This window comes from Megascapheus bottae, chromosome 33 (assembly GCF_031878675.1).
Source record: "Megascapheus bottae isolate mThoBot1 chromosome 33, mThoBot2.hap1, whole genome shotgun sequence".
Taxonomy (NCBI): domain Eukaryota; kingdom Metazoa; phylum Chordata; class Mammalia; order Rodentia; family Geomyidae; genus Megascapheus; species Megascapheus bottae.
Genome location: NC_143541.1, coordinates 4,476,004 through 4,492,965, shown reverse-complemented (window position 1 = coordinate 4,492,965; position 16,962 = coordinate 4,476,004). Strand labels below are relative to the sequence as shown.

General features: G+C 41.6%; 1 protein-coding gene across 4 annotated transcripts in view; it reads right to left on the bottom strand.

Moving 5' to 3' along the window:
• Positions 1–16,962, bottom strand: part of Grm7 (glutamate metabotropic receptor 7) — a 562,936-nt gene that overhangs the window by 177,722 nt on the left and 368,252 nt on the right. For all 4 annotated transcript variants that reach the window (XR_016533549.1, XR_016533548.1, XR_016533550.1 and 1 more), the window contains exon 7: positions 14,586–14,725. Coding sequence is in view for 1 of the 4 variants with exons in the window: in XM_090324015.1 (XP_090180141.1) it covers positions 14,586–14,725 (140 nt within the window). In the remaining 3 variants the exon portion in view is untranslated. The remainder of the gene's footprint in view (positions 1–14,585; positions 14,726–16,962) is intronic.

Sequence of the window (16,962 nt, the reverse complement as noted above, 5' to 3'; positions counted from 1 at the left end):
TACCATGTGGGAGGAATGAGGATCTGGCTGCTGCCTTGAGAGGCCTGGCTGCCTGTGTGGGCTTTGTTTCCATCCTTTCTCCTGAGGTGAGTGATGCTGAGCATCTCCATAGCCTGGTGAGGGTTTGTGATGGATGAGACTATCTCCCTGGCTTTGTTGGGGACTCCCAAGAGCTGGGAGAATAAAGCAGTGCACATCAGCCATGCAGAGACAAAGGGCCTGATGAATGACTCTGTGTGTGTGTGTGTGTGTGTGTGTGTGTGTGTGTGTGTGTGTGTGTAGCACAGCACCCATTAGGAACTGCCAACCAATGGGCTGGGTTTCAATTAAGGAAGAGATCAAGTCGCTTGTTTGGAAAGTCTATTCCTAAGGTCACATGGACTGTCAGGGAGGCAAAATGAAAATATGGCTCAGAGCCAACCTGAATATGAACGTAAATTTCTTCTTAGCCAAGCTTGTGTTCTTTCTGGCTGGAAGGTAGTTGTGAATATGGACCCAGAAAGCAGACACCTGGGCATATCTGTCATCCTACTTCTGTATCAAGTATCACCAATAGATCGCTTAGAGAACTTGAGCTTTCCATTAGAGGATGAAAACAAAAGCAGCACCTAACCTACTAGGTGAACTGTGAAGGTTATACAAGTTGGGCAGCGTAGTGGGTTTGGAATTTGTAAGCCACTAAATATCGTGATGCTAATTAGTTATTATCCCCTTGGTAACTCTTCAGGAAGCCTTATGAGTTAGACTTCGAGCTTTCTCTTTTGATGGCATTATAATGGGTTTTCTGGAAGGGTATTTGTAGTAGGTCTGGAAGCTGTCCTGGGCTGCCTGGGCAAGAAACTTTGACATACATGCTGACATACTCCTAGCACAAGCAGATATGACTTCCTGGCAGTGTGCAAGTGCTGGGAGATGGGGGCCAAGAAGCATGGCTACTGCAAGTCTGCTTCAGAGCTTTCCTGTCACAGCTCAGAGGCTCTTCTATCCACTCCCTCTGTAGTTCACATCAGAGACAAGCTCCAGGTCATCTGCTCCATTCTGCGCTGGCCTCACCTCATCCTCACCAGCTTGCCAGCATCATCTCTAAACCCTTGTCTCAAGCATCTGCTTTGGGGGAAATGTTCTCTGCGATGGTACTGAGGTCTTTTTCTTTCCACACTGGGGCTGAGAGAGGTTGGTGGGACTCCACAGGCCAAATTTTTCTCTGCTGCACTGGTCATCTGGTTGTTAGTGAATTATTTTATTAGATCTATTTAGTCGAGCCTCTGGCTTGCTCTGCTTGCTTGCTCGAGGTTGGTGCTCCCCCTCATGAGCCATGCCTCCAGCCTGATGTTTTGCTTGTTCTAGAGATAGAGTCTGGTGGACTTGTCTGCCTGTGTAGGCTTTGAATCTCTGTCCATCCTCCAGATCTCATTCTCCTGTGTAGCTAGAGCCACGGTTTTTGAACACCATGAAGTCACATTTGCAGTGGTCTGTGGACAATGGGTAGAGGCCCACTGGGAATGAAGGAAGATTTTATAGATTGAGTAGCCTAAGAGCCACCCCTTTGAAGCGACGTGGGTGACTACACAGCTCAGGAAGGGCCCGCAGAGATGAGACTAACAATTAGCCACATGTATGAGTGCTAACATATTGAAATGCCTAAACCATAGTTGGTGAATAATAAGACCGTTCCTTAACCCCAGGATTCCCCTCTGCTCTATACCCCCAAATTCCCATGATCCAGGAATTTAGGGGTTTATTTGGTAGGGGGCTCTCCTGTCCCATCTCCAGCAGATGGTGGGTGATGACTCATCCATTGGTCTGAAGCCCTTACAGACCATTAAATGTTTGGAATCTAACCTTCTCAGCAAAAAGGGACACCACGAGTGGAAATACTGAGTGATTAGATCCTGTGATTCTTTCTCTCTTCCCTTCCTTTTTCAAAATGCCCCATTCATCTCTCAGCTGGAAAAAAAATAGTCCACATCTAGATAGATCAGCTAACAACAATTCTTAATGCTGTGAAAAATTACCTAGCTGGTTCTTCCCTCACAGCCCAAGAGTTGAAGACAGCAGAGCCTCGTGCTTAGCAGGGAAGACGTGTACCAAAGATGGCAGAAGCAGATGGTCTTGCTACAGATCGGTTCTTTTCCACGCTTGCTCTCTGCTTGGCATGAGAAAGGCAAGGCCTGAAAAATTCATGGTTGCTACAAAGCTTTTGTTGGTATGAGGTTCGGTGAGCTGAAGAAAGGAAGATGACTAGAAGGGATATGCAGACACAGCTAAGGAAGGACTGCCAAAATCTTGCTTTAAAGTAGAGGGTGGGGCCGGGCATTTGGCCTAGTGGTTAGAGTGCTTGCCTAACATGCACAAAGACCCAGGTTCAATTCCTTGGTACCACACACATAGAAAAGGCTGGAAGTGCTGCTGTGACTCAAGTGGTAGAGCTCGAGAAGGCCCAAGGATAATGCTCAGGCCCTGAGTTCAAGCCCCAGAACTGGCAAGAAAAAAAAAAGTTGAGGGTGCTATTATCTACTCCCCAGGTGAAGTCATGTTTTCTGAGACTTGTATAAGGAAGGGGGCACTGGTCCCCAATGTCCCTTGGAGAAGATATCATCCTTTAGATTAAGAAAATAAAAGAGAAGTCATGCGTGCTAAGGTAAGTGATTGCTTTTTAATTAGAAGATTTGGGCTTCTGAGTTGTGAGTGAAGCAATCCCCTAAGGAATGGCTGGAAAGGGAATACAGAAATAGCCACACTGCATTCATTGTCCCTTAGTCTCTGTCTGGAGAAGACTTCCACTTCTTACTTGCTTTTATGGAGGGCTGAGCCACCATGCCTAGGGGAAGAACTGTGTTTGAAGCAGGTGGCTATGCCCTTGTGTGGAGTAGGGGTCTGGGCACTGTTCTTGGATACTTTTGCTCAAGGCCAGCACTCTGCCACTTGAGTCACAGCACCACTTTCGCCTTTCTCTGAGACGTGGTACTGAAGAATTGAACCCAGGCTGGGCAATCACTCTACCACTAGGCTACAATCCCGAGCCTGGATTTGCCAGTTTTTAACTTTAAGACCTAAGTGATCTGTTCTATTACTATTTTATGTTTGTAGAGATGTTGGGGATCCAGCTCAGGGTTTTATCAGTGGAAATGATATCTCAAATACTTGAACTTGATCTCGTTACTATGGAGCCTTGCTCTTAACTTCTGGTGCCTCATCTACTTTCTGAGACACAGATGAGTTTGTTACCTATTTTTTTTGCAGTGCTTTAGTGTGAATGCAGGATTCATGTTTATTAGGCAAGTGTTCTGTCAGTTGAATCAAACCCTATCCCTTTTGTTTCCACCTATTCAAGATGGGTTCTCACTGCCTTTGCCTAGGCTGGTCTTTTTATTTTTTCTTTATTATTTTTTCATATATTTTATTGTAATTAATAGAAGGGTTACATTATATTCACCAGATAGAAGGTGCATTAATTCACATACATTGATACCCTTTCTCATGTCTTGGTCCCCATTTCCCTCCCCCCTACCCCCACCCCTCATCTTGTTTTCCCCCCTTCCCTATCCAATTCAAATAACCAAATACAAATATATACAATATATCAGATAACAAAGTGAGATACTGTACCAATATGAGATAACCAAGGGACAACAAAAGAGATGAAAGATAACATAGTACATTAAGGACAACAATCACTCATTATATGGCTTATGTTTCTATATCCTAGAGATCCTTTCATTTAGCGTCATACTATATGGCCTTATATATCTAGGTTTTGCTCTATTGCAAATCTCTGCTAGGAGAGCCCAAGGTTTCTACAGATTATGACAAATGAGGGAAACCATTGAGTAGGCTGGTCTTAAACTCATTATCCTCCTGCCTCTGACTCTAAGAGTAGCAGAGATTACAGTTACGTGTTACTATATGGGGTTTAGACATGCTTTGGGCCTGCCCCACTAAATCCCTTCCATTTAAATTGCAGTTGCAAAACATGCTGAGAAAAATTGTTGCCAGAGAAGAGATGCAAGTATTTTTCACTCTACAGTTTCATTCTCTAGCATTCAAGATAGACCTCAATACTCTTCCTAAAGACTGTAGGCTCCACAGAAGACAGGACTCATATTGACACTGTAATACTTTCTGTTTAAAAATGATCGACCTCCTTCATTGCATCTCCAGATATTTTCAGAAACAGACTTAAAATAGAGAGCAGAGACCCATAAAGGGTCCCATCACAATGGGAGTCCCTAAATCTTAGATATACCATATATATGTATACACACACACACACACACACACACACACACACACACACACACACACACACACACACACATATATATATCGCTCTCATTCCTGTATGCACCTAATAAGATACTGGACAACGAAATCCACAAGACCAGCAGGAAATCTTCCAGCGTTTTGCCATTTTGTAGTCAGGTAAGGACTAGAGAGCACCACAGGAAATGGGTTCAGATCTTTCCAGGCAGCCAGTCTATTTAAGTGGCAAGGACAATGACAGTGAGGAGACTCAGAGGGCAGGATGGGCTCCACCCCTCATCCCCACCCTTAAGAGGCTGTCACTGGCATTGTTGATTGAACCTGCCAACTGGAATTTATAAGCTGAGCTGTTCTATACCATTGATGGGAAAAAAAATACAAAATCAACTCTCAGAAATTATGACCACAAATCATGTAACTGACTGTTTACCAACGTCAACACTAGCTTCTTATTGCAGCATACATGATTTCAGGGAGATTTTCAGAAAGCCTCTTCCCTTTCCCATACGTATGCCTCAGTGGGTCAAAACCTTCTTTCAGAGTCTGATTTCCAGTGGCAGACATCGTGTCCCCCTGCTAAGATAAAGGCGTCTTCATCCTGTTCAGTCATGGTGAAGATCCCTTACAGTATTTATGAGAAATTTAGACTTTGTATGCTCTCACCACATCCTTTTTGCTGTCTTTCTTGTTCTGAGCTTGCTGCTTCTTTTTCACTGTCATCTTTGGGAAGATGAGAGCAATTGTTCAGTAGAGCAATTGTAAATACTCCCTATGCATGAACAGCTGAGCACTTACCTGGAGACATCGTAAGATAATGCAGCTACCTACTTAGAGAGCTATGGAGTTACTTTCCAGACACCATAGACAAAGGGAAAGAGTTTGAGGAACCCCTCCCCCCCGTAACTAACCAGAGCCATATAGCGCACAGAAAAGCCACTGTGACCAGAGAGAATGGGGTCTGAGGCTTCTGGGTAGCGTAACCAGAGAAATGGACTCTTTTCAGACTAACGCTACACTTTGGTGGGCTTCGACTCTATCAATTACAGAGCTGGCTTGCTTAAGCAATAGGTATAGGTAAGATTGACATTGCTCAGATATTATGCTATTTGGTGCTGAAAGTAGATGGATGGTGGAAATTAGTTGACGTGACCAAATATATTGCACTAAAAAAAGCAGGAAATGGAGTATTATTGGGCTCTCCATTGCTGTGACAAAATGTCTGAGGCAAGCTAATTTAAAGAGGAAAGATTTCTGACTCTGACTTTTGGTGTTTATGGCTGGCATGAGTACTTTTGAATGGAGAGAGGGACAGAGAGACAGTGAGAGAAAACATAGGAAGGTGCTGGAGACAAAATACATCCTTCAAGGGTCTCTCCTCACACAACCTACTTCTTCCAGTTATACTCCCAATAGTTCACTGAGATATGCATTCACCAATGGAGTTAATCCTTCTATGAACCTAGGGCCTTCATTTTCCAGTCATCTGCCTCAGGCCCAGCTCAAAACACTGCTCCTTTGGGGACCAAGCCTTTGGCATAGGAAATTCTGGGGAATACTGTCAATCACAGGCCACAACAAATGGGTACCTAAGAAGAGAGGCCAGGGGGAGGGAAAGTGAAAAAGAAAGTGAAAAGTGTCACTCTCTTCCCTGTTTTGCCCAGGCAGTTGACCCTGAAGCTCTTTCTTTTGCTCTTGCTCTGGAATTCTATTTATTATATGTAGATTGGGCTGTGTCATTTGCATGGGGAGCTGAGAACATGTTAGAAGACAACAGAACTCTCTCCCAGAGCCAGAGAACTTTCCTGGGCCTTTGGCACTACTTCATGTTCCTAGAACACTTAAAGGTGGGGGTAGGAGCAGCAGGCTGTGTGTGGGGGGGGCAATCCTCTCATCTTTGCTTAATTCTACACTATTTCTTGGTCTTTTCAGGAATGGAAATAGAACATTTATCTATCAAATAGCTCAGCTCAATAAGCCACTAAAAGTGTTGATAAAAATGCTTGGTCAAAGTCTCACTATATAGGCAACTGTATCAACGGTGTAAGATTTAGGAGGGAGAGGAAATGTAAATTATTGGTACAGAACTTGCTCTGGGTTCCGTGTCCGGTAGTGCAAAAGCACACTGAGAGTTTGGAATATAACAGACTTTCCAGAGCATCAGAATGAGTCAATGTCACCAAGAGTGTCCAGAGGAGCTTGTAGCTTGTATAGAGGGGCCTGGCCCGGGAGTGGACTGAGCCTCTGATATCACGCCTTCCCTTCTTGCTCTCCCTGCTCTGGGATATGATCCTGGCACATCCATACTCTGCCATGATGCTCTTCCTCACGGAAGGCCCAAAGCCATGGATTTGGTGAGTAATGAGCTGAAAACTCCACAACGGCAGCTCGGGTAAACCTGTGCACTCTGAAGTTGACTCGCTTGACTCCTTTGCTAGTAATGGTGACAGCCACCAAGATGAAACATGATGATGCTAAATGCTTACCTTAGATAGTTAACAGCAAGGACAGGACTCATATAAGGCCTTGTGATGGGATACCACTTAATAAAACCTCTCCCAATTGTACAAAAACACTTCATACATAAGGACTATCTTTTAATAATAACCTAATCAGATCATTTTAGAATTTTTGGCTTCCTAGGGCAAAAAAAATCAGGCAGATGGTACATAAATACATTTTCTTTTGTTCCATAATTTTGCATTGGCAATGACTGGAAGGAGTCCCTGCTAGAATAGTCGAGCTCTGTCCAGATCATTCATCTTATTTCTTTTTTTCATGTGTATTTTGCCTGAACCTAAAATGCAAATAGTAATGAAATTCAGCATCTTCCCTACAGAACGCAGAGTATATTAATAAAGATGAAGGGATTTGCTTGAATGGCTTCAACGCAAACGAGAATTTATAGGGGTTTAGGCATCTTTAATGTACATGTTTGTAGGACCATATTGATAATTGTAAATACAATTAATCTTCCAGATGTTTGGAAAAAGAACATAGCTCTATGCCATGGATTACTAGACGACATGCTGACAAAACGGTCTTCCATTCTCAACATTGTTTAGAATGTGTATAGAGGCATGTTTCCAAACAAAAACATCTTTCTCTTGCAGGCTACATTTATTGACCCTTTATAAAAAAGTATTATTACTTACTCATGGGTGTTTGGGGCTATTAACTCTATTGATCTAGTACTGTTCATTTTTGGAAATTATTTTCCTCAGACTAGAATAAAAAGTCAAGTATATAACTCAGACCAAGTTAGTAGAAATAGGTTGGCATATACCTTCATTCTAGTTTAGTTTAGGTGAATAAATTGGAATGGATATGGAGTCAGGGGTGTTATGCTTGAGAATGGACTTAAGTGGATATCAGATAGTAGGGAGTGATGAGGTTTTGCTAAGTAGAGACAGTTAGACACCTGTCTGCTATGACTGCCTGATTGCATGGGATTAATGAAATATTATTTGCTACATCTGATCTTTTATTTTTTGTGCCAGTTCTGGGGCTTGAACTCAGGGCTTGAGCATTGTCCTTGGGCTTTCTCAAGGCTGGAGGTCTACCCCTTTAGCCACAGCCACACTTTACTATGCATGTGGTACTGAGGAATTGAACCCAGGTCTTCGTGCATGCTAGGCAAGCACTGTACAACTAGGCCAAACTCCCAGCCTCCTGATCTTTTAAAATACGTGCATTTTACCAATTTTTAAAAACAATGACAGACTATTCCTTGTCTAAGCATTCCTACTATTTTCAGATTAGGGTCTTACTCTTAATTTGGCTGACAAATAAGGAAATGCCACTGGCAATTTGTAAATATCCTTTGTAAAAGTTCACATCTTAGCTGCTGACCAATAGAAGTGACTCTTGCCATTCTGGTGCTGTCTTTCCGGAGAGTCCTTCTTTGCATATGTCCAAAGAGTTAGTAACTGGAGAGAGCCATGATAAGATACTAAACCAATCTGACTTTCAATCCCTTTGTGTTTTGGCCTTTCCTGCAAAGTGACATTAAGAATATAGAAAGGAAGGTAGCAGATGCAACTGGCTTTAACCATTTGGTGAGTTCCCTTCAATAGAAGCTCAAGTGCCTAGCAACTCTCCCATTTGATCCCCAAAGAGCAGTAATTCTACTCCACACTCTCAAATAACTACTGAAATACTTCTAAAAATATAAAAAGCAACTGGGACCAAACTAAATCCAATTATTTTATTCCCCCCCCCCATTTTTCTTCTTTTCTCCTGCCCTGATTTAGCATTCGAACATCCTAATAGCCTATCTTTGCAATTGAAAGAACTTAACAGATGATTTAAAGTATACTGGAAGCTTTGTGATAAATCAAGTTCTTAAATGGATTAACTGAATCCCAAGGGACATTGAATGGGACGCAAGTCTGGATATATCTTCTCATCCATCCATCCAACAGACCTTGAAATGCCACATCACAAAGAACACATTCCTGCCATTGCATTATCCTTGTAATCAAACTAATGACCTTCCCATCCATCAAACATTTAACCAAGTATTTCTGCTGTAGGTTCAGCAATATATGAAGTGCTGAGGTATAAAGAGAAACAATCTCAGCAACATTATAATGGACATTTTGAATGGTTTCAGACATGTGATGAAGTAAGGATGGGCCACGGTTATTTGTGTGGTTTCCGGGCTGTTGTAATATTTAATATGCATCAGCTTCTATTCCAGGTGTGGTGCTTATAGTTTGTGTACACAGTAACTATAGGAACCAGGTAATCCTTACGGCTTACAAGAAGGAAGAAAAGAGCCTCAGAGACAATGAGCTCATCTTCAAAGACGGTAGACCTGGCTGTTCAAAAAACAGCTACAAATTATACACAAAAGAGCTATTAATTATGATAAGCAACAGGGATTTCATAAAGGAGGCTTTCAGACTGAAACTGAACAAATATGGGACTTTGACAATTTAGTAATCTTCTCTTCTTCCTACCATTGCTCTGAATAAGGCTACTTCCCCATAGATCATCAACTCTGTTGGAAAGGAGGGTGTGATTAGACTTTGAAAACATTTTTCCTGTTGCAATTATGAAACAATAGACTGATTAGTAGTTTTATAGGCAAGTACATGTAAGTGTTGATTTGGAGATATATAATTTTATTAAATGCTGATTTAGGCAATCAAGTATTGTTATGTCTTTAAATGTCTGTTACCATCAAAAATTCCAATCTGCATAGAAGATTCAATATTTAACAAAATGACAACTTTGGAAATTAATATTTAATCACCTGAGTTTAGTGAAATGTAAAAAAAATAGTTTCTGCCTAGTAAAAGGAGTTTCAGTTTTCTTTTCTATCCTGGGTATAGTACAAAAGCCATTTTTTTTACAGTTTTGATGATTATGGTAGATGAAATTTTAAGTGGAGAGCATTTTGCATAAACTCTTTAATTTATTGATAACTGAGTCATCCAGAGAACATTAGAAATGGTTTTCAGTAAAGGATTTTCTTGGGGGAAATCATCTCAGGTAGAGTAGTTTTTCTTTCCAAGATCTGTTCCCTATAACAACTACTGTACCCTCAAGACAACTCCCTGAAGCTTTCAAGAATGTAATCACTTCTATGAGTGTGTGTTGTCCTGGATTGGCCTGCACGCATCTAGCTGCTCATCCTCATTGGATGACTGTCACCCCAATCACTCTGGCCCCACCATTAGCTTAATTAAATGGGTTACCACCTCATGACTTGAGACTTGAAAATCATTTAGGGTAAAGTACAAAGCCAAACAGGAAAGTAGGATACCAGAAAGAGGAAGAATGGCTGATGATTCAAATAATGTCAGTCATTAAAGACCCAGCAGGGGAGGAAAGCTGGTGTCATTGGCTCACGACTATAATCCAAGCAACTTGGAAAGCTAAGAACAAAACTGTGACTTGAGACTAGACAGAGCAGATGTATTTTCAAGACCCCCTTGCAATAGATAGCTGTCATCCTAAACTCTATGGGAAGCTGGGACCTGGCGGACAGAGATTCCAGGACAGCCCACTAAAAGGAAGTCAACAAGACTCCATGGAGACAAGCTGGACATGATTGGATGCCCATGTCATCCCAGCAATGACAGGAAGCCTAAAGGTAGGCTTCAGAGACAGTGTCTTCCAGGGAGAGTAAGCAAGATCCTACCCTAAAAGTGACCAGTGAACACAGTTTCAGGAACATGGCTCAGCAGGACAGCACCCACCTAGCTAGCACAAGTCCCTAAGTTTAAAGAAAGCATAGTGTCACCCTAAGAAATGCCCTTTGGGTGCCTCTTGGTATATGAAACAAAGACACATGGATTCTACATCCAAAGAACTTTTCATTTCTAAATGTAAAGTCCAAGATTTTATAGGACAGAAATGAGAGAGAGAGAGAGAGAGAGAGAGAGAGAGAGAGAGAGAGAGAGAGAGAGAGAGAGAGAGAGAGAGAGAGAGGGAGAGGGAGAGAGAAAGAGAGAACTAACAAGCACCACACATTTATGGAGGATCGAAGCACTGTCTGTACTCTGTGGTATGATATGGAATCTTATGGACTTCATCATTGCCATCTCTCATTGTAATCCCTAGGTTTCCACTTCTCGCTTAGCTAGGATTACTGGCTTGAGCCACACTGCCCAGCTATGAAATCTCTTGACAGTATAACTGAAATCTGAGAAATTAATATCAGGCTATATTTTCAAGTGTTCCAACTGGGAGAGGAATACATATATATATATATACACACATGTATATACATATATATGGACATATATATATAATTTTTTTTTGCTAAACAGAATTTCTTGTTCAAGTAAAGATTATCTTGATACCAGGACAGGTAGTCACCTCTCAGGCCACAGAAGTGCCAACACTGGCAGGAAGGGCACAGGAAATATGCTATAGCTGAGGGCACCTTCCTTGGACCCTCACATTCCCAAGCATCCCATGCAGAAAGGCAGAAGAATGGTGTGATGTACCACACTGTGCTTCTGAGAAGCTAACACTTTCTGGCTCAGAAACTCATTTGCAATTACAGACCTCAGAGAAAGCTCTCCTGCAAATTTCATTTGCTAGAGAAGATAGAACCGGGAATTGAAAAAGTACCCCTGAGTCTTTGTAAATAGGGGGAAGTGTATTTGTTACTTGAAATGCTTTGTTGTATTCTACTGATGAGAAGAAAAACCAACCTATAAAGTGGTATTTGTCTAAATTCCACTCTCACTGATTCTTTTTTTTTTTTTAAACAGAAACACAGTAATTATATCCAAAGTCACACCATGGATAGACTGATTACATCCACATAGGCTTGCAACTTTAGGGAGCAGACTTGCGCCACAGCTCTAATTCTGTGTGGAGAAGGGAGGCATTCTGTAGGTATAAGATCTATCTTCACTTTTATCCCACCCCCATCCGGCAAGCCCCACATCCAGTGAAGAAGGGCCACCAGGGAACCTCCTTTTAAAACTGCTTCTTGCCACTCTAGTTGAATTTACCCAACTGGCTATCTCTTTAAAAAAATGCCTGTATTTACAGAAGCATACACTCCTGCCTTCCCCTGAGATTCAAGCAGATAATCTGCTCTTCTTTCCTGTCACAAAGCACTCAGCAGCACAGATCAGAACTACTCAAAACAACATCCAGCCCAGGCCTCCCCTCTAGCTTCCAGAGACCCAAAGCACATGGGTTAACCCCACTCTCTATGCATATGAAACCCATCATTATAGGTAGAGTACATTGACAGCGAGGGGGGACGGGGAATGGAAACTCATCACATTCTAGAAGATTCCAAAGGCCTCAGGTTATCTGCCTTTCTGTTTTTCTTCCCATTTATTGGTTAAAAATTTCTTTTTTAAACTGTAGCTCAAATCTCTTGCCTGAATTTCCAGTTTAAATCCATTTCCTTTTAGCAGTTGTATATTTAAGAAATCCCATCATCGCAAAAATCCTGATTAACTATTGTCTGGGCATGCTCCAAATTCCAAGATCCTTCTTCACCTAGGACTGTTGGTACCCACACAGCCCCTCAGGCAACGTATCCCCACAGCCAGTGCGGTTTCCGCTCCACCATCTCCTGGTGGTTCACCAAGTACTATCAACTTTACCCAGAGGGGACTCAGAAAGGTCAACTGCCAGGTCTGCTTTAGCTCTAGACCTCTGGAATCGAATTCCACTTATGGGGCTCCTCTGTCTAGGTGTTAGAATCATCTAGATGATTCAAAAGCACATTGAGCTTGGTGAATTATTACTTCACCATTTTATCCTATTTTGGTTGGCCTGACAACTGTAGTAGATTCATAATTGGTCTTTCTATTCCTATTCCTACTCTTTCCAATTCTTTATCTTTCTAGCATTTGACCCTGGGTGCCAATGGCTCAAACCTCTAATTTTAGTTACTCAGAAGGCTGAGATCTGAGATCTGAGGATTGCAGTTCAAAGCCAGTCTGGGCAGGAAAGTCCCACAAGACTCTTATGGTTAATGAAATACCCAAAAAGCTGGAAGTTGAGCTGTGGCTCAAGTGGTAATGCAGTAGCCTAGAACAAAAGAAGCTCAGGGATAGCACCGAGGCCCTGAGTTCAAGCCCCACGACTGGTATGCACATACACAAAAAAAGTAAAAAGTAATTTTCATTCCTAAATTTGATGCAGTCATACCCTTAATTATTATTTAGAAATAAAAAAGTGTTTACTATGGCAGAAGGGATGAGGGAGAGGGAGGAGAGGAGGGAGTTTGACCAAGATGCATTGTGTACATGTATAGAGATTGTCTGTATGAAACTCTTTCAGATGCTAATAACCCTGCATATATGCTAATAAAAATGTAAAGATAGTCCCTCCCCAAATCTAATAATAAAAGCTCCTTGAATGGACAGTCGAATTCAATTTTCAAAAGGAATAAAATCTAAACTACAACTACTAATCGGTTTTAAGGACGGATCATAAGATCAACTTAAGGACTCTCACTCCGTATCAGAGGCTATCAAGGGACAGGTGGGAATCCTGTGGACATTCCAAACTCACTCATGCTGGAAAAGTAACCCTGTGGCAACGTTTATGCTACAGAAGATTAATATATCCATCTAATTTCATCTCCTTGCTCTCATAATAATACCTGTGACAATGCACATACCATAAACCTTGCCCTGGTGCCTCAAATCGTAGTTGATCCATCTGTGTGCCTTTCTCTGGTTAGCCAATCTGCTAAGCATTTCCTTCTTTCCCTTCCTCCCTCCCTCCCTTTTTAAAAGGTGGTCTTCACTATTGGAACCCAGACTGGGCTCAAATGTACAATTCTCTTGCCTTGGCTCCCAGAAGACTGGGATTACAGGAATCTATGACACCACAAGTGTCTTCATGCTGCTTTTGATCATTCCAGCTAAGATTTGCCTTTTGAGTTTCATTCTTGTTTATTTTTTACTTTCTTTTTGCACACAGTTACGTTGTGCCTCGGCCATAGGACACATTCACGGAACTTTTTTTACACTGATTATGGGTTGCTTCTGCTTTTCACTGCCAAGAAACCTTATTCTCAATGATTCCCAGAGTGATTCCTAAAGTATAGACTCAGAAAGGCTAATCATGCAATTTATAGTTTTGGTAACGACATTAAAAAAAAACCCTTTTCTGAGATAGGGACTCTAATGGGTAACCTATATGTAAAAAAATGCCTAGAGATTAAGTTACTGTATGTGGGAAGATGCTTCTGAATGAGATTAGCATGTGAATCATCAGATCAAGTAAACAAACTTTCTTCCTAATGTTCACAAGTCTCATGCAATCCATTCAAGATTCATAAAGAGAAGAAAATTGAATAAGGGGGACGAAGACTCCTTTCTCTTTCTGACTGTGTGTAAATAGGACATGGGCTGGTGGACACAGATGCACTTCCTGTGTGGATGTATCCGCTCATTCAAGGTCACAGTTCCCATGAGAGGCAATGGTTATGGAAAGGCCAACCGCACTCATTCGGGTCATGTATGTTACAAAACAGATTGGCTAAGATTGTTAAAAGAATGTCATCATGAACTGAAAGAAAGGGAAATGGAAAAGGAGACAGGAAAGGGAAAGGGAAAAGAAAGGAGAAAGAAACCTCCAAGAAGCAACATGTAATAGTACAAGCAGTTAACCTATTGTCAGTGGAGAACCTCAGAGTTGAGATAACACCCATGGACAATGCCTGCAACACACGCACTCAATGCCCTCTTCACCAAAGACGGAGCTAACACGTTGCAAGTTTGCTCGTGTCTCCCCACGAGCACCAACAAGCATCCCAGATCCCATGAAGCACACCGGAAGCCAGCATAGCCACTGCACAAGGAAAGAAGAGAAACGGGTGAACTCACATTCAACTGAAGCTCGTCTGTCCACTGCCCAATCAGGCGATAACCAGGGGTGGTAGTGTTGGTTGTCTGGTACTGAAAGATGTCATACCGCCCAGGCGCATCTCCATTCTTGTTAAACATCACTGGGGTGCCAGCACTTCCTGAAGGTGACCACAAAACACAGATCTTAGTGCTGAGCCATACTTCTTCCGTCTCCTGTGATAGGGGAGAGCTGGAAATGCTGACAAGGAGTGAGCTGGAGATCTTTCACTGTTGGGATGAAACACCAAGAAAGAAAGAAAGGAATTCTTTTGGTTTCAGGGTTTCCCAGGGTTCCGACCACGGTAAGGTGTCTTTGCATTTCTGGGGCTGGGGTGAGGTAGAATATTGTGGTGGAAGGCTATGGCCGAGGAAAACAGTTTGCCCCACGGTGGCCAGGAAGCACAAAGATAGAACGCTTGCACTAGCAGCTTTCTTTTCTCTTCCCCTTCTGCGCCTAGTAGAATCCCAGCTTCTGGGATGGTGTCCCACCCTTTCTCTTGGGAAGGTCCCTCAGACACAGCCAGAGGAGTGCTGTGCTGATCTGCTAGGTGCTTCTCAACCCCATCAGTGGACAGCCAAGATGAATCAGAGTAATCAGACACAAACTCATTGTTTCCACACATCCTTCCACATGGTTTCTATAATTTGTGGCCACATCAGCAGTAAATCCTGTGAATGTTAATGGTACAGAGCAGAAAGATAACCTGTCTTCTCCTTAGCATTTTTATTCTGGAAATTTCCCCCTCAGGGAAATAAAACACCATATATATATATATATATATATATATATATATACACTTTGGAGATAACAGTAAATTTTCACAGTTCTGCCAAAGATAATGGTGATAAGGATAATAGTGGTGGTGATGGTTTCATTATTCTAGTTTCTTTAGACTATGGCAACTAAAGAACCATTTTAAAACTAAGAAATTATGTTTAAAGGGCATATAATTTAAGACAACCAAGCAAATAAGTGAAAAATAAAAAAAAAACAGGTTTATTTAGATATGCATTTCTCTGATGACTGCATTTAGAAATCATTTGAGCTGATTATTCCTAAATTGCTTTATATGGTAATCAGTATAAAATGCTTACCAGTGTCTGAAAGAGTTTTATTTCTCAATCTTCGTAATGTCCATCTTAAGATGTGACCAAATATTTTGATAAATTAAACATCAAAGACAACTAATACATATATATAGAATTTTTCTCTATCTATCTATCTATCTATCTATCTATCTATCTATCTATCTATGAAACATGTACATAAATGTGTGTAAGTGTTGATTGGATGAAAGAACAATTACCAACATACACAAAGAGACCAAAAGTCATGTGTTTGTATTATTCTGGACAAGAGCGACAAGGAATCAGGAAAAGGTGTGGGCAGGTGCCACATCATCACAGCTGGTGGGAGGGCCCACAGTGCCTCTACTTCCACAAGTGACAAAGCATATAGCAGTCCATTTGTCCCAGTCACGCAAGCACTGAGAAGAAAATAATGCTTAGCCATGGTTTTGGAATCCTCTAGAATGAGTGTAAATACCAGGTTACCAGCTAATATATGTGTGACCTTAGCAAGTCACTCAATTTCATTCTATGACCTCTCACTTATCATTACCTTTCTGCTAGGGTTAGAAAATTATGACTGAAGGTAATAGAAATACAGTTTTGAGCATCTTTGTGAATGCTTCGATTGTCATGACTCATATTTGATCTTAACAAAAAGGCTAAACTATGATAGAAGGTTTTCTATTTAAATTTTTTTACCAGTGTTTTATTTGTTGATCTTTCAAAACTAGGCAGAGTACAAGCCTTCTATTATCTGGTCTCATGTCTCTGTCAATCCACCAGCCACTCTGTTAATGGTATCTCATACAGATTTGCCCACTGATAGAAAGACTGTAGCTCATGTTGGGAGTGAGAGGTAACCACCTGCAGATGCTGTGTTGGTTGTATTTACTTGAGCCAATGGCCAAACCTGCATGTGGCCAAAGGTACCATTTCATTTTCTTTGTGTTAATGAGATCCTATATCCCCACGTTCCCTAATAGCACCCATTCCATCACTACAGAGGCCTCTTAAGCCCTCTGTGCGGGTGAATCAATACACAACCTCAGTGTATGGAGAAAACCAACAGCAACAGTGATAGCAACAGAAAGTTTCTAGGATTTTCTTTCTGCTGTGAGCAAACTTTCTGAGTCTATGAGAGGAAAATGTAGACTCCACAAGTCATCAGGAAGATACAGGAATCCTGTATCTTTCATATTCAGTTACTTTTCTTTTCCTACACATTACATACTGGCATTCATGTTGTGCTTTGCTATAAAGTCAATGGCTTCTATTCATTAAGTTA